The sequence below is a fragment of the Sordaria macrospora genome, chromosome 2 (genome assembly GCF_033870435.1).
Source record: "Sordaria macrospora chromosome 2, complete sequence".
Lineage (NCBI taxonomy): Eukaryota > Fungi > Ascomycota > Sordariomycetes > Sordariales > Sordariaceae > Sordaria > Sordaria macrospora.
In genome coordinates, this window is record NC_089372.1 from 5099556 (window position 1) to 5123990 (window position 24435).

A 24435-nucleotide genomic window follows, 5' to 3' on the forward strand; every position below is an offset into this window, starting at 1 on the left:
TAGCACTCTGCGTAAAACAGCAGAAAGCGAGTCTTTGAACCTTGCTATTGTCAAGTTAAACTTTTGAACAAACTGCATCCTCCGGCCGTCAGTTGTTGGCAATATAGGTATGCGATCATCACCAACAAATAGTCTTGAGCCAACAGCTCCAACAGCTCCAACAGATATGTTCTCCAAGTTTTTCATGCCCTTTATGGTGATGGTGACAAAGAACGGAGTTGGGGGATCTTGTGAAAATGCAATGACGCAGTTGGCTGTAAGAGAAATGGTAAACAGACAGTGGACACTGTGACATGTGGAGGCCCCCCCTCTTGCGCTTTCACGTTCTTGGCGGAAGACAGCAGACGCGACAAATGAAGCGCGACACGGTCTTTAATTGTGGATGCACAGACCAGCTGGATGCTTGGCGCAGGACGGACCTGAGAGTAGCTTGCCGCTTTAGGCTTAGCAAATCCCCTTATCCGCCTGCCGCCGTTGCTCTTCCACGCTTCCATCTTTCAACTTTCAGCGGCCGGCGCAAGAATCCACGGTCCACAACCTGGTCTGCGTTGCCCATGCCCTTGTGCCCTTGACGCACCTCCTTGAACACTCTCAAACTTTCGACTTCATTCAATCCCGCCACGATTTTGACCTGCTCACCTCACAACCACCCGTCTCCCAGCGTTTTCCGTGTCGCCGACGTCAGCAGGGCTCGCCGTCGTTATTTGATCCAGATCCATTCCCTCCTTCGCACACAGTCGAGCTCACCACGCCCCTCATTCGCTGTCCCGTTCACCAGCCAGTCGACCCCCGTTCAGCGTCCAGCGTCAGCGCCCGCCCTGATCGGCAAAAGCCCAGTCCCAGTCCCGCCCGTCCTGTCGCGTGGTTCTCTCGCTTTGCAACGCGCGCGTGATTCAAAAAGTTATCGCAACTCACGTTGCCCTCGACTTCGGCCACGGCCCAGCTCAATCGGCACCGCATCGATCCCCTCATGCATGCTATCTCGCAGTATCGCCGACTCGAGTGATGATGGTAGGAGGAAGGCGGGAGAGGTAGACGTTCCCCCATTCTCGCAATGTCTCGGTCGTCCGGTGCGAGTTTCGCTCAGTTCTTCCCTGCCGCTCCGCGGGCTGCCAGGGACAGAGCCACGGAGCGGGAACGGGCAAGAATGAGAGCGCAAGCTTCTCCGCCCACGCAGCCAGTTGACACGAACGGTCATCGCACTCCCTTGTCCTCATTCACTTCCAACCGATCTGATGACGGAGCCAGTCCTGGCCGCTCACACATAACCTCTCTCAATCACAGCTCATCTGCCGGTGCTGACGCTACCCGCCCTCCGCTTCTTGAAGACTCCGAGTCGCTGCCCGGCGACACGCTAAACACGGTTGGCTCTGCAAGCTCGCATGCGAGCACAAGCTCATCCATCTTCAGTTCCTCTACGCGACAGCCCGCTATGGCCTCAGCTTCAGTGAGGAACTCTCACACTCACAACTCCAACACCCCTCTCACAACCGCCGACTCACCATCATCCTTATATCTCTCTACATCCCTTCATGCGAAGCCGCACTCCGTCTCGCCCCATCACGCCGACAAGCAAAACGGCCTGACACCGACACTCAATGGCTCGGCCACCGAGTTCCTCGTCCCTCTACCTGACGGTACCGACCGTGTCCCTCTTCGCAACCCTAGTCGCTCCGTCTTGTGCACCATATGCACATATGATCCTCTCTTGGACAAGAAGCTCTCGAGCTCCGAAAAGAAAAAGGCGAAACCTATATACAAGGATTATGGCTTGGTACGTACACTGAACACGTCGGCGTGGATGGGGGAGCGTCATCTTTGTGAATCATTTGGCTAATACTGCTTATAGAACGATGAAGATGACGCTTCCCCTTCAGATCCACGCCTGGCGCACGGCGGGAAACTCAGCTACATCAACGTCAACTTTCATCTCCCCAAAGCCCAATTGATCGATGCGCCGAGCAACCTGAAGCCCTACCCATATGACCCCAAAACCTCCTGTGGCCCCGGGCCCCCAGTCCAAATTCTAGTGAGAGGCTTCAATCCTTTGATCGCCTTCACAAAGGTCACTACCATCTTCGCATCATTCGGGGACATTGCGGAAAGCAGCAACAAGATGCATCCAGAGACGGGAAGCTATCTCGGCTTCGCAACGATCCGATACAAAGACTCGAAACCAACCCCGTCGCGACCCGTGCCTGTTCCTGCTCATCAAGCTGCCAGGAGAGCTGTCCGAGGAATGCACGGCAGGAGGATAGAGGCCAGCCAAGTCCGTGTCGAGTTTGACCCCGAAGGCCGAAAGAGCAAGGCCTTGATGGAGGCTGTTCTTAAAAAGAGCAGGGAAACATCGCAACCCCCAAGCGCTGCCTACAAGATTCCTACCGGACCTAAACCAAGAGCTGGGGAGGTTATACCTGGACCTCCGCCAACGGCCCCCAAAGGCCCAGCAGCGCACCGAGCCCTCGGAGGTTCCGAAGCCGGCTGGACATCAACCAAGCCTCGACATCCCAGCATAATCGAAAATGAACCGATCCTCAATCACATCAAGAGCGAGCCGTATATTTTCGTTGCCCACGATTACGTCCCAGTAATGCCGACAACTGTGGCCCATATGAAGAAGCGGCTTAAGCAGTACGGATTTGATGACATTCGTGCGGATAGGACGGGCTACTACATCATCTTCCGCGATTCCCATTATGGCCGAGACGAAGCAGGCAAGTGCTATAATTCCGCCAACGACACAGCGTTCTTCACATACAGCATGGTCATGGAGCTTCACCTTTTCGGCACGGTAGGCACAAGCTCAAAAACCTCTGAGGACCATCGCAGGCACAGCTATAGTTCAGAGAAAAGGCCGCCACCCGAACACCGACAACGTGATGATCAAGATCGGCGTCGTCGTGATGAAGAGGCGGACATCGAGGAGGAGAAGAAGCAACGGGCCAAGAACCTCGATCCAGTCAAGGAGGCTGCTGAAGTAATACGACGAGAGATGACGGAGCATCTACTCAAGACCATTCGTACCAAGATCACCCTTCCCGCAGTCTTTGACTATCTCAACCCAGTCAATCATGCTGCGAAGCGTCGAAAGCTCAACATTGATGACTCCCACAGTGGTACAATTCCATCGATTGTCTTCGATGATTCTGAAGGCAGATCCTCTCCAGTTGGTACTCCGAACTCAAGAGCCGACCCAATCGAGAGGCGTACGGCGCGCGCTGATGTTTCAACACTACGGGTCCGAAAGCTGAAGAGCAGAGGGGTGAATGCTCGAAAACACGGATTCAATGATCCGTTTGCGCGAGCACGACCCACACAACGAGTAGATCTTCGGTCCCTGCATCATCGTCTTAACTCCGATAGTGACGATGATTCTGATGATGGTGTGGATAACCGATATTCTATGATCCGGGACACCGAGGAACCGGAGTCTCGCCCTAGGAGTCGTATGAGTTCGGAGGAGGACCGGAACAAGGAGGAAACCGGATCCTGGGTTGCTGGTGAAGATGACTCGATGACGGAGGCCAGCTTCGCTCTTAACGATACATCAGCCCTGCTAAGGAAGCGAAAATTGGACCTTCCAGTGGAAACGGCTATCAAGCGGCAGAAGAAAGCTGAGGAGCTCTTCGAGGCGACTATTGCTCCCATCGAGACCCAGTTGCCTTCAAAGGAGCAGTCTGTGGAGTCTGCTACCCTGCCAGGCACCGAAGCTGCATTGGATGGCCTACCTGACGCCGACGTTAAAGCCGAACCGACTGAGGACAAGGAAACTGATGACTCGCGGCTGCCAACCCCTCAACCGGACAACACCAAACTGAAGAAGAAGGGCAAAGCCAAGAAGAAGTCCAAAAAGCAGATCTTTGAGGAGCGTGAGGCGCTCAAGAAGCAGCAACAGGAGATATATGAAAGAGAGGCTCTTCGGGCCGCCGGGATCGAAGACATTGAAGCTACTCCGGAAGCTGAAGCGAAATCCAAGGCTGGTGAACCCGAGGCTGTACCTGAACCTGAACTCGAAAAGGGGGAAGCCCCGGAAGCTCCTGCGATAGAGAGCAAACCCGATCTGGATCCCGAGCTGTACCCATCGGAGCCAGTTAACGCTCTCGTCCTACCCAAGGATTTCCACTTGGATATTGGAACCCTGAAACTGGTGCCATTGCAGGGTGAGGACGGGCCAGATACCCAGAGGCTTCAAAGGAAGTTTGGTACCGGTAAGCTTGAATGTGATGCGGAGCTGTGGCTCTGGAAACGGAATAGGATCCGGCAACTTAACTCGGAGGATGGGTCAAAGGATAAACCGGTCGGAATTGGCGGTTACTATGTGCCCAATCCGACAGGATGTGCCAGGACCGAGGGTGTCAAGAAGATTCTCAACTCTGAGAAGTCCAAGTATCTTCCCCATCATATTAAGGTCAAGAAGGCCAGAGAAGAGCGGGAAAAGAATGCGAAGAACGGGAACATCAACTCTGTTGCTGCCGCCGCAGAAGCAGCCAGGCTCGCAGCAGATAGCCTGGTGGCCAAGGGCAATTCGCGTGCCAACCGTGTCAACAACCGCCGATACGTTGCGGAGATCAACGATCAGCGGAAGAACTTTGGGCAAGATTCGGATGTCTTGCGTTTCAACCAGCTTAAGAAGCGAAAGAAGCCTGTGAAATTTGCTCGGTCCGCCATTCATAACTGGGGTCTCTATGCAATGGAGAATATCAACAAGGATGACATGATCATTGAGTACGTTGGTGAGGAAGTCCGACAGCAGATCGCGGAACTTCGCGAAGCAAGATATCTCAAGAGCGGCATTGGAAGCAGCTACCTCTTCCGCATCGACGATAACACCGTTATTGATGCGACGAAGAAGGGCGGCATTGCCCGATTCATCAACCACAGCTGCATGCCCAACTGTACGGCCAAGATCATCAAGGTGGAAGGGAGCAAGCGCATCGTCATCTATGCGCTGCGCGACATTGCTCAGAGTAAGTCTTCTCTTGTGGTAGAAAGCAGCATGATATGCAGTGACAGTTTGAGCTAACACGGCTTGTTATAGACGAAGAGTTGACATACGACTACAAGTTCGAGCGCGAGATCGGGAGCACGGATCGTATCCCCTGCTTGTGCGGAACAGCAGCATGCAAGGGTTTCCTCAACTGATCGAGTCACACACGATGCGCTTGGTAGATTAACAATGACTATCACGGCTCCGGACGCTTTGGATGCTGAGCCTTCCTCACGATGGGGAGGTTGATCGACTGGACACGACAAACAGCCAGGCGGTAGAAGATGGATGGTGTCAGAAGCAGGTCGGTTTGGTATGGGCAACAAAGCGGATTGATGTCTCCTTTCTTTGCCTCTTATGGGTTGCACTTCTTTCCTGGCTATGCTTATCTCTTCCTCACGAGCGGACAATTAATCACCGATTACCCTGCCATGCTTTGGCTATCATCGTTGGCATTCATTTTTGTCTTTTTTATGGCCATCCAGAAGGTGGCTGTACGGGACGCGTCCAAAATCGCAGCAACCTTTCCCCCCATATACCGTGTGCACCATTTTTTCTCCTCTTTTTCTGAAAGTATCATTTCGTTATCTGGGATCGGCCTTGAAAAGTGGGCGGGTGGAAGGACTTGGACGGTTCTTGCAAATGGGTTTCATATGCTTTCCCTCTACATCGCTGCTTGGGGTGCCACTTGCCTTGGTCAAATTTGGGAATGTTTGTCACGGTGTTTTTGGCGTTTGTTAGAGGATATGTTGGGGGTTCAGTAATATGGGGACGGCATCTGGCTATGATTCGAGATGGTTGAACAAGATTGGTTCCCAAAGAGAGATGGCACAGGCACGGGATATTATGGGCGGCAGGTTCAAGGTTATGGCTCTTCCATCTGTATACTTCAGTCCCATGCTCGGAGGACCTGAGATATCAGGCTAAGTAGGCGATTGATCCTTTTCAACTTCATGATGGTCATGTCAAACATACGGGGGAAACGGGTAACGAGACAGGGTTTGGGGTAGAGACAAGAGGTTATTTAGCAGATGGGCTGCCCGTTGACGACGACAGGTCGCATAGTAGGGCCACCTGTAATATGGATCTGAATACGAATAGGTTACCTACCTCTAGACCATGTCATTGCTTCTAAGTGTAACCATGCTGATTTGTTGTTCATCAAACGCAGTCCACCTTACTTGAAGACATTTTGAGTTTCCTGATGAAGTGGGAACGTCGGACGTTGAAGACCAGTTCACCCCTTGTTACTTGGCTGGGCGGGGGTCCTCAAAACAGGGGGGCTTGTTTATTTACTTCAACCCAGCTGTCGTCCTTCAAATGCGCCACTGCCCCTGAAGCTGCTTGTCATGTCGCGATAAAACAAAACACCTGCCTAACGAGACGAAATCCAGAATCCGTTTCCCAATTTACCAAACCTCAGGGCAGAACAAAATCTCGCAGGAAAAAAAAAAATACGCGATTGTACCTGAGATCAAGTACCTTCAATTCCAGCATCAGACCCGACGTGCGCGCTGCCAGCCACGTCTAACACCGTTCACTGACATCTTCCACGCGCACCGCACGGCACACATCTGCATAAGCTCTACCTACAGTATCCCGTCCAGCAGGAACAGACAGATTGCATGCATGCAGGCGGGATTCAGACCGCGGTTGAAGGCGCGGCCTTCTTTAGTCGACCTGTTGGTTCATGCCAGCAGAAACAGCGGTCCCAATTCTCCCACTTGCAGCGAGAGCGGTCTTGGGACAGGCGATTATTGGGACAAGAGGGACAGCAGTCCGGGCAAGAGCAGCCTCAGGAGTTGGAGTGAGCGGGATCACGATGATAGAGGTTCTGCTAGGGGCCACTTACAGCAGTCGGAGTTTGTAGGGGAAAGCACAGTGGGAGCACCTGCTGCATCATGGCATCCACAAGTGGTGGGCTCGGCGGGGTCATGGTTGGAGAGCGACGGGGATCCAGATGACCTGTTAATGGATGGGGAACATGGGGAGCAGCAGCAGCAGCCACTGTCCCTCCCACTACGCGGGCGGCTGCGGCTGCGGCCTGGGGTGCCTCACCTCGTCACCACCATCCCAAATTCGGCGGCTCTGCTTGACCAAGCTTCCAACCTCCCACTGCCACCATCACCAACCAAACCGTCCTCAGATCCCTCAACACCCACATCGCAGCTCGATCCGCCTGCCCCAACATCGCCCGAGCGACCCGCGCACAAACATATACCTACAGTCATCGTTACCTCGGATTCCCCTCGACCTCCTCTGAAACCTACGTCCGCGCCAATTGCTCTTTCGCCCAAGATGGCTCCCGTAAGCTTCGCCCCATCATCGTTCCCCTCTTCTCGGCAACGCGTCGCTTCACGTCGCAACCACTGGCACATCATCACATGCCTCTTACCTCTACCAGGATTTGATGTACGGCCTTGTCTGCTAACATGGCTTCTGAATAGCACCAAAACGGCGCCGAGAAGGATGGCATCCAAACCGGTAAGTGTCCAGTGGGCAACCTCGTAACTGCTACACTTGACTCGAGATTCATGGTTTACTAACAGCTCGCAGGCAAGATCTACTCGGTGTCCGGGTACGCTCCCCATCGAAGTCTAGCTCCCTGTCTCTCGACCAGTTCGCTAACCGATAGACCCAAAGCCCTGTCGTCGTCGCCGAGGATATGATTGGTGTTGCTATGTATGAGTTGGTATGGTTATACACTTGTCCTCTGCCGCTGGTGGGGTGCCTGAGCTGAGACTGAAGATAGGTGAAAGTTGGCCACGATCAACTAGTTGGTGAAGTCATTCGCATCAATGGCGACCAAGCGACTATCCAAGTATACGAAGAGACCGGTAGGGCTGACGACCCCCAAGTCATACCATCCTTGCACCGCGATAGCTAACAAGTCCCTTGATAGCTGGCGTCATGGTTGGCGATCCCGTACTACGGACAGGCAAGCCTCTCTCCGTCGAACTCGGCCCCGGTCTCCTAAACAACATTTACGATGGTATTCAGCGTCCCCTCGAGAAGATCGCCGAGGCTTCCAACAGCATTTACATTCCCCGCGGCATCGCCACCCCTGCGCTGGACCGCAAGAAGAAGTGGGAGTTCACACCGACCATGAAGGTTGGCGATCACATCGCGGGTGGTGACGTCTGGGGTACCGTCTACGAAAACTCTTTTATCTCTGTTCACAAGATTCTCCTTCCTCCCCGGGCCCGTGGTACCATCACCAGGATCGCCGAGAAGGGCGAGTATACCGTTGAGGAGAAGATTCTCGAGATCGAGTTTGATGGCAAGAAGACCGAATACCCCATGATGCAGACCTGGCCTGTTCGTGTACCACGCCCTACGACCGAGAAGCATTCCGCCAACCAGCCTTTCCTTGTCGGCCAACGTGTGCTCGACGCTCTCTTTCCCTCGGTCCAGGGTGGCACTGTTGCTATCCCTGGTGCTTTCGGCTGTGGCAAGACTGTCATTTCTCAGTCTGTCTCCAAGTTTTCCAACAGTGACGTTATCGTTTACGTCGGTTGTGGTGAGCGCGGTAACGAAATGGCTGAAGTCTTGAAGGATTTCCCCGAGCTGTCTATCGAGGTTGACGGCCGCAAGGAGCCCATCATGAAGCGCACAACCCTCATCGCCAACACCTCCAACATGCCCGTCGCCGCCCGTGAGGCCTCCATCTACACGGGTATCACAGTCGCCGAGTACTTCAGGGATCAGGGCATGGACGTTGCCATGATGGCTGACTCTTCATCCCGTTGGGCTGAAGCGCTCAGAGAAATTTCCGGTCGTCTTGGAGAAATGCCGGCTGATCAGGGCTTCCCCGCTTACCTTGGTGCCAAGCTCGCCTCCTTCTACGAACGCGCCGGCAAGGTCGAGGCTCTTGGTAGCCCTCAGCGCGAGGGCAGTGTCAGCATTGTCGGTGCTGTCTCTCCCCCCGGTGGTGATTTCTCTGATCCTGTCACATCTGCCACCCTCGGCATCGTGCAGGTCTTCTGGGGTCTCGACAAGAAGCTTGCGCAGCGCAAGCACTTCCCGTCCATCAACACCTCCGTCAGTTACAGCAAGTACCTCACCACCCTCGACAAGTGGTACGAGAAGGAGTACCCGGAATTCCCTCGCCTCCGCGACCGCATCCGCCAGCTCCTTTCCGACAGCGAAGAGCTCGACCAGGTCGTCCAGCTGGTCGGCAAGTCGGCGCTCTCGGATCCCGACAAGATCACGCTCGACATGGCGACGCTCATCAAGGAGGACTTCCTCCAGCAAAACGGCTACTCAGACTACGACCAGTTCTGTCCTATTTGGAAGACGGAGTGGATGATGAAGCTCATGATGGGATTCCATGACGAAGCGCAGAAGGCCATTGCCCAGGGCCAGAACTGGAACAAGGTGCGCGAGGCCACCCAGGACTTGCAGGCTCAGTTGAGGAGTCTCAAGTTCGAGGTGCCTAGTGAGGGACAGGAGAAGATTTGCAAGAAGGTATGTTTTGAACTCTTTTTCTCGTCTCTACCAAATGAAGCATATGACTAACTATCTTCGATGTTACAGTACGAGGCGATACAGCAGCAGATGCTGGACAAGTTCGCGTCTGTTATTGATGAGTAAACGCTCCGTCCGGGATATGCGGTAGCAGTTTGTGTGTGAGCATAGAAGGAAGCAAGAAGCAAGCATGCATGCATGGACGTCTGTCTCTCTCTGTCTGGGGTTCATTGATGGAATGGGAAGGAGGGTACGCATGAAATGGATTGATGAGGATGATGATTGAAAGACTGTTCTGCCTAGTTGGTTTCTTTGTTAACTATTAGTTCGTCGTCGTCGTCGTCGTTGTTGTTGTTGTTGAAGTAGTAGTTGTGTATGTTGCTCACTTGTCACGGAACCCTTGTTACCTCTTGCTTTGGAGCATGTGTACCATGCTACCATCTTCTCTTGGTTGCGCATTCTTTTATACGGCTATACCCACGGTGCTTTTGAACTACTTGGTCCTAGTGACCCTCTCTATACCTCTTTACCCATGCTCACTCACTTGGAACCTCGGATTAGCCAGCCCTCTTTACTTGTTTGTAGTCACAGTAACTCGTTCGGTGATCTTGATAAGTTCTCAGAAATTTGGCTTGTTATTTGATTCGTCATCATGGTCATGAATCTCATTCTATGTGCTCGTCATATCCATCGTTACAATATTTGGTGATACAAGGAATTTTCTGCGTCCTCAAAAAAAACAGACAGAAGGACGGACATTACATCACATCACATCACATCACATCCCGCCCTGCATCTTTTTTATCTGCCACATACGTATCTCCCCGAACACTCAAATAATCAGATCCAACATCGAATCTGCCAATCCTATCTGGCGAGGTTGGATCCGATCTAACCCAACCAACCAGCCGGGTAAACACGTGTGTTGTACCATCCGACATGGTTCCCAATCTGGCTCGTGCAATTCCTGATTTCGTAGGAATTTCCAACTCTACTGGCGGACCTTACTATCGACGGTTCAGTCGGCCATTATGAATTCTGGACTGGGTCGTCATATTGTCCCTCTCGCCTGGTTGGTTATTTGGTTGATTGGTTTGGGTAGTGATTGTGTAAATGATCGTAAAGCAAATAACCAATGACCCAGATAGTTCTGCTGCTACTGCTGCTGCTGCTGCTGCTGCTGCTCGTGTTTGATGTTTGCTGATGTTGCTGACATTTGTATACCGCGGCGGACCTCGCAATGGTTCGTTCCATCAATCAGCCCGACGAATCTTCCGATTCGGCTGCTCCCAGTTCCAGTTCGGTAAATCCCTCAAGAACGCTGAACGACGAGAGAGGTGTGGTAGGCTCCAGGTGGCAGATTTGTAGTTTGTCGGGATGCAGGTTAGGTTGGTTGTTACACGGATTCGTACTCGTAGATATATATGTATATCAGCTTGCTGTTCCACTGAATTGAGATCGATATCGGCAACTGCGATATTCTCGTGTCCTCGTCATGATCAGCGTGGTGTCAGGTAGGTCGCTCGATCGGTTGAAAGAGTGGCCTTATGTCGCCTTATTGTTGGTGCCAACGGTATGATAAGCGGGCTGAGGCTGCTTGTGTACCTCTGGCGGCGCCAAGCTCATTTCCCACTCCTTCATGTAGTAGTCGGCTGTCTTTTTTCAAGTTGCTCGGTGCGAATCTTGTGAGGACGGGTGGAAGGAGATCCTCGAGTATGGTGTTGGTCGACGTGACTGCTGGTGGAGCAGGGCGGCTGGAGGTGGACGCAACGCGTTTCTTACTCGAACTAGAGGACTTCTTCCTGTCAAAAAAAAAAAAAAAAAAAAAAGAGGGTCAGTCAGCGTTAGGAAATGGAGGGGTTGTCTGTGATGGGAGAGACCTTTTGATTTTCATGTGCTGTGCTGCGTGAGAGGAGATGGTATGATATGATATGCCGTTCAAATCATGATCCACCACTCATAGAAGAAGTGATATGTATTGGCTCGTATTTCTGGTGGTTTTAATGGCCCTGTTAAAACAAACTGGGACATTGCGTATATACGGCCGGATATGGTACCCACATAGGATGGGAGAGAGTAAGAGGAAATAATGGATTGCCCTTACAGAGATGTGTCGTTCTCGGTTCGCTTTTCGGAGGTTGTTGATGGGATGATGTCGCCGTTCACGGTGGTTCCACTCCATCTTGTGGATGTTGCAGTTCCTGCAGTTTCCCAGTTTGACCAGTCGTTGTCGTCCACCGATTCCATCGTCAGAGGAGTCCAAGAAAATCGCTTAGATGACTTGGATGCATCTGTTTTGGATCGCATCAGTGCTGGGGCTGGTCGCGAAGGAGATTTCAGTGCCGTATCGGCTGCCGAATCCTGGGCTTCCTTTTGAGGGCTGGTAGATCGTGATGTGGGCGCGGCGGGTGCCCAATCGAATGCCGTTGAAGATCGATTCCTCGGGGTGTTCAGACCGGATGGCTTGTATGCATCTTGCGTTCCCGTGCGGCTGGAGGAAGAGGCCGCGCCGCCATTTGGCATAGGCGTCATGCTCAACTTGCCATCCGCGCCTCTTATGTACATGCCCTGTCCGGTAATCGGCTCGTCCCCCACGGTAGCCTGCCTCAGATCTTCCATAAAAGTCCACAATCCCTGCCTGAGATCCTGAGCGATCCCTTTGACCCCAACAGTTTGTGATGCGGTTTGTGGTGCCCAGGATTGGTGTTTTGGCCGGTGTGATGGGCTGAAGGCAACATTGCGACTATTTTCTGACCCATCGCGGAAGTCACTACTCGGTTTTGTGGGGGACAGCAGTGATAGCGTGCGCGCATGTCCTCCCTGAAATACACGACGGCGCCCATTCTCGGGAAGGGGTTGATTCTGATTCTGTAGACTTTGTAGCAGCACTTTTCTCCTGTCCAGTTCCACAGCCCTTTTTGTTGCCTCATCGTCTTGGAAAGTTGGGACCGGACCAACAGGGCGCAACGGCCGTTCGCCTCGTTTCTTGTATGCTTCATGGGTCGCCCACTGTTTTTTCAGCTTGGCCAAGTCCGACTCGGCACGGGAAAGTTCTTCGCGAAGCTCGAGAACGCGTCGCTCTTGTGCTGCAATGGCAGTAATGAAGTCATTGGAATCGGCAGGGGACGTGATTGCCGGGGTATCAAAAGGGGTTGGTGGAAAGGAGGCGGTGGTCGTCGAGGTCGGTATGGGTCGCGAGGGATTCGGGTTTGGCGGCGCAATCGGAAGTGTTAGGGAAAGTCGATGAGTGGTCCGGGACGCAGTGGAAGCTGACCGTGAAGAGCGGTTCTCAATCACGTCATCGGAATGGGCGAGAGCTGTGGCAATGGCTTCGTCGGGTACGTGTCGAAGCTCGGTGTCATCTGTGCTTTTCCCACGACGAGCACGAGATCGCAGCGAGGAAGTTCGGCGGGGAAGGGGCGCGGACTGCATTGCGACCTGACCAAAGCTGTTGTGGGGTGAAACGATATGTGCCATGACGAGGGAGTTCTCCTCCCGTCGAAAGTGGCTATGAGCCGTCCCTAGATATATGGCTTGCTGATGATGAATAGCAGTAGTAGTAGTAGCAGTGATGAACGAATGTATTGTTGTTATTGTTGTCGTTGTTGTGTCAATGTTTGGTCGATGATAGGGAGTGAAGGTGGAGGCGCAGGGGCGGCGAGTACGGGTGGTCCGATGCCGATCGCAAAGCTGCTTCTGGAGGGCCAGTTGGAGGGCTGTGTTTGTGCTTGTTGTGGTGGGAAGGCGAGTCGTTCTTCTGGCGACGACGGCAGCCGTGTGGATGTTCAGCGGATGGCTGTCACGAAGTAAAAGAGCGTTGGCGCAGGCCGAGATGGAGCAGGTGGTGATGACTGTTAAGGCGGACCGGAGGGCGGCGGCGGAGGAGGACGAGGTCATTTAGGAAAAAGAGAAGATCAAGAACCCCGAGAGAATGGAAAGCTCAACAGCTGCTTGGTGGACACCCGGGTAGGTAGTGGTAGAGCCAGGGCAGCGGACCTCATCTCGGTCCTGTCATGGAACCGTGATGTTTAATTGGCGAGGATGGCAGGATCTGGATGGGTGCTTTTCCCCTGGTTTTAGGGCATGGGGTGCCCCGGATCTCAGCTGGAATCTGGTAATGTTATTCGCCCTGGAGTCGCGGACGGGACCCAGTTCGCCAAACAACGTCTCCGCAAGGCCTCGTTCGTTGTGGTGATGGTGTTGGTGATGTTGGACAGTGTTGTGCTTGAAGGTTCTAGACTTTTGTTTGCGCTGGCGATATGTATATCAAAAAGCTGGATATCCGAATGGGAACGCAACAATGGTTTGGTAAAATGCCTAGTTTATGGTCACACCGTGTAAGAACATATTCAGAAGCCGACAGGTCTGGTGGAGACCCGGTTTGTTTACCTGCAGTGATGCAATGTTTCCGCGTTGAATTGCAGGACAATGCAGGAACTGGAGAAGCGTCCACTGTCTGCAAGGGTCCTGGCCAAGACCGAACCTCGAGAGCTGGACGAGAGGAGGATTTTTTTAAGAATCAATGGAACGATGTTGAGAACTGAACGTGGAAGTCCAGGGATATGGTAGAGGATGGTTTTCATTTCCCCAAAGCTTTTCCTTTATGCACCATCAATGGGAAAGAACTAGACTATCCTTTGGGCGGTGAACATAATTTTCAAAGCCTCCCGAGCCGTCAGTTGATGTTTGTGCACCTCCCGTCCGCTGCAGCTTCCCCGTGTTGCTGTTTGTGTAACGGGAAGCAGCAATTGACAGCTGCAGCTGAGGTGACTGCCCGCTGTACTGGTGCAGCTTTGTGGCGGCCCGTTGCCAATCCACCAACAACAACATGAACACCCCAAAAACGAACACCATCTCCGGCATGTGGCCCCAGCTGTGGCACCCATACATCTCCAGACGCCGATCATGATCTCGAACATTTGAAGCGGAGAAGCGGATACCACTTGAGATGAGATTACATACTTCTTCAGCACCCGTTCAGGCACTCCCGCGCTGGTCAAAGCACTACGTACGCGATTGAATCGGATGAACTATTACAGCATTTCAAGTTCGTCCTTTGACTACGGATAACTCCCATGAAACATCCGTGGGGTCGATTGTTCTGGCCAGAACACAACAAATCGAAGGGCACCGTCGTTAAACCGCCTTCTGCCGGCGACATATGAAAGCCCAGCTGCCTTTCAGACAACAGACTACTATGCTGAGACCTTCAACCTTCCTGACGATGTCATTTACACGAAATATCAACCCAAGCCCCGGTGCCCTTGCACCTGATTGTCAGACTTCCCGCTGCGTACAAGGTTATCCTGTCCTGTCAGTCGACAGAGGAGTCCACTCAGAGATGGGCCCTCTACCCACAACTACAGTTGCGAAATATAACCCCTCATTCTGCCGAGTCTTTTCAACAATTAATAGCCCGATTAGCTCAGCTGGTTAGAGCGTCGTACTAATATCAGAATTCTGATATCAAGTCAATGCGAAGGTCAACAGTTCAATCCTGTTATTGGGCATATCTTTTTCCAATTTCTTTTTGTTAACTTTACGGGGATGGAGCTCTCCTCATATTTATTCTCTTTCTCTTTTTTTTCCCCTGTGCTTTTCGCTCAACAACAGCCGCAGTCCTTGAAGGAGAAAAGAAGGCACGACTCTGTCAACCCAGCCTGCTCTGCTGTTGCATCTCTGCCTGTCTTGGAGGCTAGCTCGGGCTTGAACAAAGTTCAGTATCGCATATTGGAGCAATCGAGGGTTGAATCAACAGCTGCCTCTCAAAAGTCAAATCAAACCCGACCCGGTGATACAAGATCAAGAACGCGGAGCAGGCGAAAGGGAAAACAGTTAATGGGTCGGCCCAAACAAACACGAAACGTGACCGGCGGCGAGCCAGACCCGCTCTGAGGCATCTCGTGCCGCCGCGGCGAAGATGAACCAAAACAAAACAGCATGCGATGACTTGATCGTCAGCCATTCTTGCTCACTGGGCATTCTTGCTGATTCTGCTTTAAAGTGGCAATGGTCATATCAGCACTAGGGGAGTCCAAAATCCCGCGCAGTGCTGATGAAGCTGGCGTCGTTGACTAGTCCATTGGGAATACTGAGGAGCTGAGAGCCTTGAACGCTTGTGCAAGCATATTTCGGCGAATCGGAGGTCATCAAGGTTAATAGAGGCTTGAGTTGGGGCACCAATTCAGCCACGCCTCTTGGTGTTACAGCCCTGCCCTCCAGCTGGTCTCCTAGATCTCACTTGAGCAGCGAGACAGAAGGACCGCGCATCAACTCATCGGAGGGAAACACAAGTTCCGCACAGATGCTCGGGACTTTACCAGGAGCGTCAATGTCCGATCATAGTTAGCCTTCTTCTTGATGGGCCTAATATGATATAAATGCTTAAACCCTCCACAGATTTTCAAGGACGGCTGTTCATCTCGTTTTTCTTAGCACTCGTTCTTTTTTCATCTCCGCATTCTGGCCGCTCTAGTTGCCTACAGTGTCCAGTCTTCTGCAAGGCATCAGTCAAAACAAACCCTACGAATCAAGGAACACTGATTTCGCATGTTTCAACAGAGGAGATGGACCATACTTTCCTGTAATCAGAAAACGTGTGTCCAGTGTTGCCCTTAGAGACTTCCCCCCAGAGCTTTAAGTGTCTACCCCACCAAACGGAGCATCAGTGCCTGTTCTGCGACATCCTGGGAAGAGGATAGAGGAGGAACACGAGAAGGATGAGGGGATGAGAACAAAGGCATCATTCATGCCTACGCTCTTGAGAACTTTGCATCGGAAGTCTGTGGGTTCGAAAGCAAGGCTTCGGATATATTGTCATGACACTCTGCAACTGCATCCGAATGAGTGTTCGTCTACCTAAGCCTTGCCCGGGGACAAAATAATCGACCTCCCGGGAACCACTCAAGTCCACACGGGACGTGCTATGTTTACATTGCAATGGTGCAAGTAAGCATACACGACAGGACTCCTTCAAACTCATTGCAAATAATCAGAGAGTCTAAAGCGGGGTCAAGGCTATTGAAAACGCCATGGTAAGCCCTGTGATGGTATGTCCTTGATTTACGGTTGCTTATGTTGAGCTGCAGAACCAAGGCACTGAAGGATTTCATGGGGTCAACGTGAAGTCTTCGATACCAACGCCAGTGTTTATGGGTATTAGTGACTTCAACGGAATCTTTCTGTAATCTATCCCGAGCGATATTAACCATGGTGGTCATGTACCTTCTTGTGCCAGGCATGGGTATGATGTCCCTGAAGTACTTGTTTCCATGGCGAGCAGATCAAGTCACTCTTATTGGCTGGTGAATAAGATACGGTAGGCGTGGAAGGTCACACCACTAGATCCTTCGATGCCACAACACTCGGTTGAGCTTATACTGGACCAATGGTGGCAGGATCCCCCATGTGAAGACTGAAGCATGTCATCACAGGCAACGGGGCTCGGACTTCGTCTCCTTGGGGGATCAGTCCGTACCCAAACTTCCCAAAACCGTCACCCAGACGGTTCGACTTTCCCATCTCCCTTCCCATGATGGATGCTTTTACTCATCCGCTATCTCGCGGCACGGATCGATCCCGCATTCATATGAGCCGAAAGCAAGAGCCGGGAGTGCTCAAGGGCTTACAGAATGGTATTTCAAATTTCGCATCTAACCCCTCGGATTGATTCTCTAGGCCTACTATGGCTCAGATGCTCAATGAAGGAACGGCAGCATTCACCAAACCACATCATTCACCGTAGGATTCGGATAGTAAACAAAATGACCCCCCGCTCACGGCTGCGAGATCGTCAGTACCTTACATCCCCCAAAGTGCGAAGCTGAAATCTTTCGACAACGGTTTGCACTAACAAAAGTTCTCCACAGATCAAAGCTCACAAACATACCGTGCCTATGTGCCTGTCTGGTCTTGGACCCCTTATCACAGAGTAAAGAACTGAGCACAAAGACCCCTAGTCTGCACTGCGCAACTAGCATGGTGGTGGGCGTAGCTGATGTCTCAACATCACGGATCTGACATACCCGCAACGGGTAAATCTTCAACGATAGCCTTATGCGGGACGCCACCGCTTCCTATTTGAGAGGTTAGTAGGGCCAAAGTCCCGTCCCCCACTCCCTGGTTCCAGAAAGAGGCGGGTACTATCCCGTCGGTGATAAGGAGACAGTCCTCGGCTTGTTACCTTCTTTTGGGTGTGCTCTATCATCCAAGTGAAATGTGCCATGAGGACGAGTCAGGCACCCCTCGTGGGTTGTAGGCTACCGCCATCTGTTAGTTTGTTGCTTCCTTTTTCTGTATAGCCAAGTCTTATTCTCCATAGACTAAAGATCCAAGCGGATCACATTTCACCTCGTATCGCCCTTGGAGCTACTGGAAATCAGATAGTCCATTAGGGCTCAACGGCACGAGGCAGTTGGCTCTGCGTTAGTCCTACCACTGTTCACCGATGAATGTGGGAATCGGTCTCTCTTTGGCCGTCTTACTCTGTTCTCTATATGACCCCGATCCATCTGAAGTCAGAATCCTTCACCTTGGCCCAATCACATGTCTTGCTTCCCCCACACCCTTCCTTTCCTGGTTACAAAAGTACTAAGCAAAAGTACTACCTCCAAGCACACCTTTCCCAACTTTGCATGCTCTTATCTCACTCAGAGGCGTCATGTTCCCCTCTTCTCTTACTTCATGGCAGCCAAGAAGGCACGATCCTTCGCTTACCCGCGCGCCAAAGCCGTGAAAAGCTTAGTATGAAGGGTGCTCCCGTTACCGAAGCCGGTTGCCGTCTCTTAGTAGATGATGGGTTCTGGACGTTCCCCATACGGAGCACATGTAAACGCAGCCGTTAGTACCATACTATCCCTCAAGCAGACTGAGCATGTCTCCCGATGACCCTACCGAAGGTACTGGGCCCCTTCTCTACATTCTCTTCAGGTTTCGGGTTGTTAGCCCGGATGGTATTTTTGCTTCCCCATGGGAATCTGCTCAGGGAGCTCACTGTACCAAGGAAACATGGTACCACAAAGGGATCGATGTTGTGATCCTGAATAGTCGACGGGAGTTCACTTCGGTATTCCAAATCCATCTGAGCCTCAGAGACTCAATTCGATTTATACATCCATCCAGCTTCTTTCAGCCTTCAATGCTGGGTTCTTGTTTTATGTGTTTACCATATCACATCAACAAGTTCAACGTTTCAATTTCCTCGGCTTCGAGACTGCATTCAGCCCGTTTCAATATCAGAGGATCACACCAGCACTGTGTTAACTCAGACCCTAATTCACAAAAAGTCCATCACACCGAGTGCAACAGACTTCCCCGCAGAAACCTTATCTACGCAACACCAACAGAACGTCTATAACAAAGGGTCTCTGTCACCCACTTGCAATCTACGCATACCACACAAAGGTACCCCAGCACCACCACACTCAATCACGTACCTTAAGATGGGTCCGAGCAGAGACGCCTGTGACCGGTGTCACACCATGAAGACCCGGTGTCAACGAACTCCACAAACCCGAGAATGTGTACGATGCAACCGACTCGGAATCTCGTGTACTTACTCGCCTCCGGGCCGGACCGGCCGCCCATTGGGTGCTCGCAAGGGGAGTTCGGAGAAGGGCAAGAAAGAAGCGGCCGCAAAGAGCAGTGAGTCCCCCGTATCCTCAATTCTCGAAGGACAATTTTACTAACGTAATCACACAGGAAAAGGACAAGTTCCACACATGGTAAAGACGCACATGTCTGCATCACTAGGAATGCCGACGCCTGGACTCGGCCACAGTCTGCCGATGATGGCCGACGGGAACTCAGGTGTAGACCCGAGTCTCCTCGGTGACTTCGATCTGTTTTCCGCTTCTGCTTACCAAGCCGAGCTCGACTACCTTTCCTTCCCCTTCATGGATTCTTTCCTCGCTGAAAGCTCCGGTGACCTCACATTTGCACTTGCGAGCGCCATGGATTCGCATCCTCCTCATTCTTCTGGTTCTTCCAGCCCTTCTGGCTCATCTATGCACTCCCCGGTGACACCACAGCAACAGTCGTCCCACCACTCTTCCAGCCATGATCACCACCGCGCTTGGAGCATAAACAGTACCAGCACCGAATTCTCAGACCTGGACTCGCCATTCCCTCTCTTTACGGAAAACATCTTTTCCCCATCCTTCATTCCCAAGCAGCCCCAAAACCAAAGACACTCTTTCCCCTCGGAAGAGCACAGTTGTGACGGCGAGGGCAATGGAGACATCCACATCCGTCTTCTTGACCTGCAAACTCGCATATCCAACCTCGTCAAGAACCTCCACGAAGGCCGCGGCTCGTCAAACGACTGCAAAGACATTCTTGGCGCGGGCAAGTCGCTCATCAACCTCCTGGACGGCGTTTCTATTCCCTCTAGGATGTTCGCCACCCCATCTTCATCGCCATTCTCTTCCGAGCCAACTAGTCCCATGTCCTCCGGCAGCTCTACCCATTTCTCATCATCGTCGTCGTCATCGTCACCCTCGTTGCCTTCCAGAGCCGCAGTCCCCAACAACATGATCATTCTTTCCCTCTCCAGCTGCTACGCAACTCTGCTCCACGCTTACGAGGTGCTGGTGGATTCTATGCATCATCAGCATCAACATCATCAACATCAAAGTCATAACAATAGGAAATACAACCAAAACACACACACAAACACGCCACTGCTCAGTCCCGCATCGTCCATCTCCTCTTTCTCATCGAAAGAACAGCAGGGTTACTTCTTCAGCAGCAACCTTGACAATAGCAACAATGCCCACCACCTCAAAGCCATGGCTCAGATGGTTCAAAAACTCAAACATGCCTTGCAACGTTGTATGGTGAGAATGGGTCGAGGTCAGGGTCGGGGTCGGGGTCAGGGAAGCAGCACTAAGAAGAAGGAAATGAATAACATGGACGGATGCACCGCAAGTGATGACATGTTGATGGGACTGTCGAGGCCGGAATTGCTGGAGATGGGGTGGGGAGAGGAGGATGAGTTGTTTATGCAGCAGCAGCAGCCGTTTATGAGCTGGTGATGATGATGATGATGTTCCAAGTTGAATACATCTTTTGCAATTATCTTTTTCCCCATTCCACAAACACTCTTTCTTGGCTTATCCTAGGTAGAGGAGTCTGGGTACCTCTATTTATCCTTCGTTGAAAAGGAAGCATTGGGACGGCGTTTGGGCGATGTTTTGGGGGTGGTCTTGATGAAGACATACCTAGGATATATAGAGGGTTATTTACGTATGTCTAAATGAGGAATGCACATAACAATCAATCAGAGAAAGAGGTGAGATCCAAAAATACGTGAAACAAACAGCAAGAGTTTCTACCTATTCCATCCATTCATCTCGTTCGATTTCGTCAGGCACGGACTTCCATCCCGATCTGTCTTTCATCCCAATCTCCTACCCGTTCCGGCGGAGAGCCCATGCCGTGCATTCCTTCGACGACAATGTAGATAAACCCCAAGTATATCGCTTATAGCAAGCATGTTCACAATTAATCAGCTACAGAGCAAAAACTGCGAGCTCTGGCAACCGTAGACGGAGTGGCGTTCGTTCAGCTGAGGCTTAGGACTAGGCAAGGAAAGATCTAGATTGGACCAGTGATAGTGAAACACCCTTTGTTAAGTAATACGCTTTGACCTTCTTTCATCTGAAATCACACAAAGCCCGCATGGCTCAGTGGTAGAGCGCATCACTAGTAATGATGAGGTCGTCAGTTCGATTCTGGCTGTGGGCATCCAACTGTTCTTTTTGTCTTTTCTTACTTTTTTGAAGATCACCATCTTTTTTCATTTATTCCATTTCTTTCTTGTATACATACAATTTCTGAGCATTCATCCCACTTGGCTGACTTTCCGTTTTCCTGTTTAGGTTAGAACCACCCCTTTTGTCAAGGTTCGCAAGTGTCAGCCTTTTTTTTTCTGAACAAGTGAATGATGATGTTTATCGTAATGATGATTCATTCTTCTATGGGTCTAAGTCTAGACGATCTATCTTTATGTGCGCTCACTTGCCTGCCCTGTACAGAAATAATGAAAATAACCAATGAGTCAAGAAGAGAGGATAGAAAGAGGTAAGTAGAACGGAGAAACGAAAACCAAAGAAAAAGTCTAGCGTGATGGTCGTTAGGTAGTCATAAGAAGAGAAAGTGAAGAAGAAAAAACATGAAAGAAGATGAAAGTCGAATTAACAAAGCCCATGCAACCATCATACTCCAAGAACTCCCTGGCCAAAGCCGCCTCTAATGCACCCCATTCAAGGTATCATGGACAGCAAACAGCGAGCCATTTCAAACCGCGCCAGCGCAACCATCACTCTCACCTCATCATCGACTCCAACACACTCCCCGCCTTGATTTCCATCTCCTCAAACTCCGCCTCATCCGTACTCTGAATAGTAACCGCCCCACCGGCACCAATCCTCCACACTTCCTGTTCCTCCAGCTTATTCCTCACCAACGTCCTGATAACCACCGAAAAGTCACCCGCGCCACCAACATCCATATACCCCAACACGCCCGCATAGATGCCCCTCGGCCTCTTCTCCAAGTCGACCAGGATTTCGCACGACCTCTTCTTGGGCGCACCCGTCATCGACCCCGGCGGCAGCGAGTTCTTGAGCACATGCAGACCCCTGGGGGCACCGGGTAGTTCGGCGGGCGGCAGCTGCCCCTCGATGACGGACACCAGCTGGTACACCTTTTCGTACTCCTCCATGACCATCAGTTTCGAAACCCACGTGTTGTCTGCGCCGACGACGCCTGACAAGTCGTGGCGGATGAGGTCGACGATCATGAGGTTCTCGGCGCGCTCCTTGCTGCTGTTGAGGATCTCGCTGGCGATGGAGTGGGTCATCCCGGGACCCTTCTTCACAGTGCCTTTGATGGGCCGGAACTGGCAGTGGCCGCCGCGCGACCAAGACAGGAAACGCTCGGGGCTGGTGCCGACGATGGATACGTCGGGCAGGTTTAGGTAGGCACCGTGCGGGGCTGGGTTGTTGAGGCGCATCTTCTTGTAGAGGGACCAGGCGTCAAGGGACGAGTCATTGGAGGAGGAGGAGGAGGAGGAGGAGGATGGGCCAGAGGGGATGACGATGGAGCTCTCGTCTGTCAGGCAGAGCTCGTAGGAGTCGCCGGATCGGAGATGGTCTTGGCAATCTCGGACTTGGGCGCGGTAGGAATCACCGGTTGGGCGGGTGATGGTGGAGCGGGCGAGAGTGTCCTCGAGGAGACGAGACTCTGAGCTGGGACATGTCAGTTTGTTGGAGGCAGCAGAAACGGAGTCGATGAGGCTGCCGACGCGGAGAATCCAGGTCCAGTCGTTGGGAAGAAGTGATTGGACGTAGATCTGGTTGGTATGGTGATCGATAACGATGCTGCGGTGGATGAAAGCAAAGTTGATGTCGGGGATAGCTGAGCCATCGGTGGCCTTTTCAGGAAGCTTGACATTGATGGTCTCAAGCCCGGCCTCGTACGAGATGTACCCCATGAAACCGCCCCAGAAGGGGCTGTCGGCGGGCAGGTGACCGGCAATGAACCTATCCATATCCGAACGGAGCTTGGACCGATCGATCTCCTGGTTCTGGGGATAATAAAGATCGAGAGCCTCCTGGAAGAGCGGCCAGCACTCATCGATCGAATCGATGTTCTTGGTGTAATTGCCATATTTGAGCGTGCGGTCGTACGAACTGTAGGTCACGTTCGTGGTCTTACCAGGGACGGAGAGACCAAGAATGTCGAAACGACCCATGTTGTGTCCTTGAGAGTCCAGAAGAATGACCTCGTCATCTCGGTGACCGAGCTTCTCTAGAAGAACAGTAGGGGTCACACCCTGAGCCGGGTATTTGGCCCAACGGAGAAATATGTCATCACGGCCGGCGGCCGAGCGCAGTTCTTGAGCGAGGTGTGAAGCTTTCAGGTTATGGGACTGAACAGGCGCGTCGACGAAGGGACGGGATAACGAGTTGGGAAGATAACGACCCGTGAGCTTCTCGGTCTGAACCCGGCCATTGTTGGCCGACCACCGGAGAGCATGCCTCCACCAGTTCACGAGCATGTCCTTGCCGGCTTCTGAGGTGCAGATGGATTCGGGATGAAACTGACACCCCCAGAACGGCTTGGTAGCATGGCGCACAGCCATCAAGACGGGGCCGTTATTCTCATCACTGAGATCCCATGCCAGAGGCAACAGGTCAGGGCACACATCGTTTGGCTGCCAAAAGTGGGTTGCGGGAGCTCCCGTCAGCTCGAGGTCGGCATGAAGCGAGTGATATTGGGTGCAATCGAGATCGCCGAGTCCCTTGAGAATATCGGTGCTCTGGTGCGTAGATCGGCTGACAATGCCATGGCGGGGGCTCTTGAGTTTCTTGACATCGGCACCATGGTTGAGGCACAGAGACTGGAAGCCGAGGCAGATGCCGAAGATAGGAAGGAGTTCCGAGTCGCTGAGAGCCCAGAGCTTGTTGATGAAGCCGACATCTTGGGGGTTCCCAGGATGACCGGGCCCGGGCCCGATGACAACGCCATCTACGGCCCGAAGTAGTGTGTTAAGGTCCTTGTCAGCCTGCTTGTCATCGATGCGAACCATGATGACATTTGCGCCTAGACGCTCCTCGAGAAGACCAATGATGTTGTTTGTGAAAGAGTCGAAACAGTCGACATAGAGGATGGAGAGTTGCTCATCGAGCGGCGTGGTTATTGTTACTGAGCCCATGATGATTGTGGTGTGAAAAAACGCGTGAGGTGGAAGTCAAAACGAAGCCGCGAAGAAGAGCCGGACCAGGCGACTGATATATTGGCGAGATACAAAGTGGAGCCTGTGTGACTGATAATGGAATATTTCGAGAATGCGTCTTGCGTTGTCGGCGTACCCTGTGGAGTTGTCTTGTGTTTGAAGCTGTCGAGACTGTTGATGAAAACCCATAGTTGGTGGCAGAATCAGAGTATAAATGGACGTTGAACAACGTCGAAACCAT

At 52.1% G+C, this 24435-nt stretch overlaps 5 protein-coding genes and 2 non-coding genes across 7 annotated transcripts; 5 read left to right on the forward strand and 2 right to left on the reverse strand.

The window, feature by feature from the left end:
• Positions 1-146: 146 nt before the first annotated feature.
• Positions 147-6158, forward strand: SMAC4_07534 (uncharacterized protein). Its single transcript, XM_066090643.1, has 3 exons — positions 147-1774; positions 1850-4967; positions 5039-6158. The coding sequence occupies exons 1-3, from the start codon at positions 1055-1057 to the stop codon at positions 5140-5142; spliced, it is 3942 nt and encodes a 1313-aa protein (XP_065946251.1). The 5' UTR covers positions 147-1054; the 3' UTR covers positions 5143-6158.
• A 935-nt stretch (positions 6159-7093) lies between these two features.
• SMAC4_07533 (uncharacterized protein) lies at positions 7094-9838 on the forward strand. The gene is made up of 7 exons (XM_024655353.2): positions 7094-7294; positions 7435-7471; positions 7544-7565; positions 7631-7679; positions 7740-7824; positions 7890-9454; positions 9524-9838. Exons 1-7 carry the CDS (start codon positions 7286-7288, stop codon positions 9578-9580), a joined length of 1824 nt encoding a protein of 607 aa, XP_024511252.2. The 5' UTR covers positions 7094-7285; the 3' UTR covers positions 9581-9838.
• A 1499-nt stretch (positions 9839-11337) lies between these two features.
• SMAC4_07532 (uncharacterized protein) lies at positions 11338-13351 on the reverse strand (the record flags this gene model as incomplete). The annotated part of the gene is made up of 1 exon (XM_003344476.2): positions 11338-13351. One exon carries the CDS (start codon positions 13349-13351, stop codon positions 11555-11557), a length of 1797 nt encoding a protein of 598 aa, XP_003344524.1. The 3' UTR covers positions 11338-11554.
• Positions 13352-14868: 1517 nt separating this feature from the next.
• SMAC4_13303 lies at positions 14869-14964 on the forward strand. The gene is made up of 2 exons: positions 14869-14906; positions 14929-14964. It is a non-coding gene; the product is annotated as a tRNA-Ile (tRNA).
• A 3874-nt stretch (positions 14965-18838) lies between these two features.
• Positions 18839-20522, forward strand: SMAC4_07531 (uncharacterized protein). The gene is made up of 2 exons (XM_003344475.3): positions 18839-19096; positions 19154-20522. The coding sequence occupies exons 1-2, from the start codon at positions 18895-18897 to the stop codon at positions 20485-20487; spliced, it is 1536 nt and encodes a 511-aa protein (XP_003344523.2). The 5' UTR covers positions 18839-18894; the 3' UTR covers positions 20488-20522.
• Positions 20523-21127: 605 nt separating this feature from the next.
• Positions 21128-21199, forward strand: SMAC4_13304. The gene has a single exon. It is a non-coding gene; the product is annotated as a tRNA-Thr (tRNA).
• Positions 21200-21410: 211 nt separating this feature from the next.
• On the reverse strand, positions 21411-24366 carry SMAC4_07530 (uncharacterized protein). The gene has a single exon (XM_003344474.2). It carries the CDS (start codon positions 24171-24173, stop codon positions 21780-21782), a length of 2394 nt encoding a protein of 797 aa, XP_003344522.1. The 5' UTR covers positions 24174-24366; the 3' UTR covers positions 21411-21779.
• Positions 24367-24435: the final 69 nt, after the last annotated feature.

What these genes read in the sequence shown, in the direction of transcription:
- SMAC4_07534 (XM_066090643.1), top strand. Translation starts at nt 1,055, where the DNA reads ATGTCTCGGTCGTCCGGTGCGAGTTTCGCTCAGTTCTTCCCTGCCGCT. An exon ending in TATACAAGGATTATGGCTTG is followed by an intron (nt 1,775 to 1,849) that starts GTACGTACACTG and finishes TACTGCTTATAG; the next exon opens with AACGATGAAGATGACGCTTC. An exon ending in GCTGCGCGACATTGCTCAGA is followed by an intron (nt 4,968 to 5,038) that starts GTAAGTCTTCTC and finishes GGCTTGTTATAG; the next exon opens with ACGAAGAGTTGACATACGAC.
- SMAC4_07533 (XM_024655353.2), top strand. An exon ending in GAAGGATGGCATCCAAACCG is followed by an intron (nt 7,472 to 7,543) that starts GTAAGTGTCCAG and finishes AACAGCTCGCAG; the next exon opens with GCAAGATCTACTCGGTGTCC. An exon ending in GTGTTGCTATGTATGAGTTG is followed by an intron (nt 7,680 to 7,739) that starts GTATGGTTATAC and finishes GACTGAAGATAG; the next exon opens with GTGAAAGTTGGCCACGATCA.
- SMAC4_07531 (XM_003344475.3), top strand. Translation starts at nt 18,895, where the DNA reads ATGGGTCCGAGCAGAGACGCCTGTGACCGGTGTCACACCATGAAGACC. An exon ending in AGAAGCGGCCGCAAAGAGCA is followed by an intron (nt 19,097 to 19,153) that starts GTGAGTCCCCCG and finishes GTAATCACACAG; the next exon opens with GAAAAGGACAAGTTCCACAC.
- SMAC4_07530 (XM_003344474.2), bottom strand. Translation starts at nt 24,173, where the DNA reads ATGGGCTCAGTAACAATAACCACGCCGCTCGATGAGCAACTCTCCATC.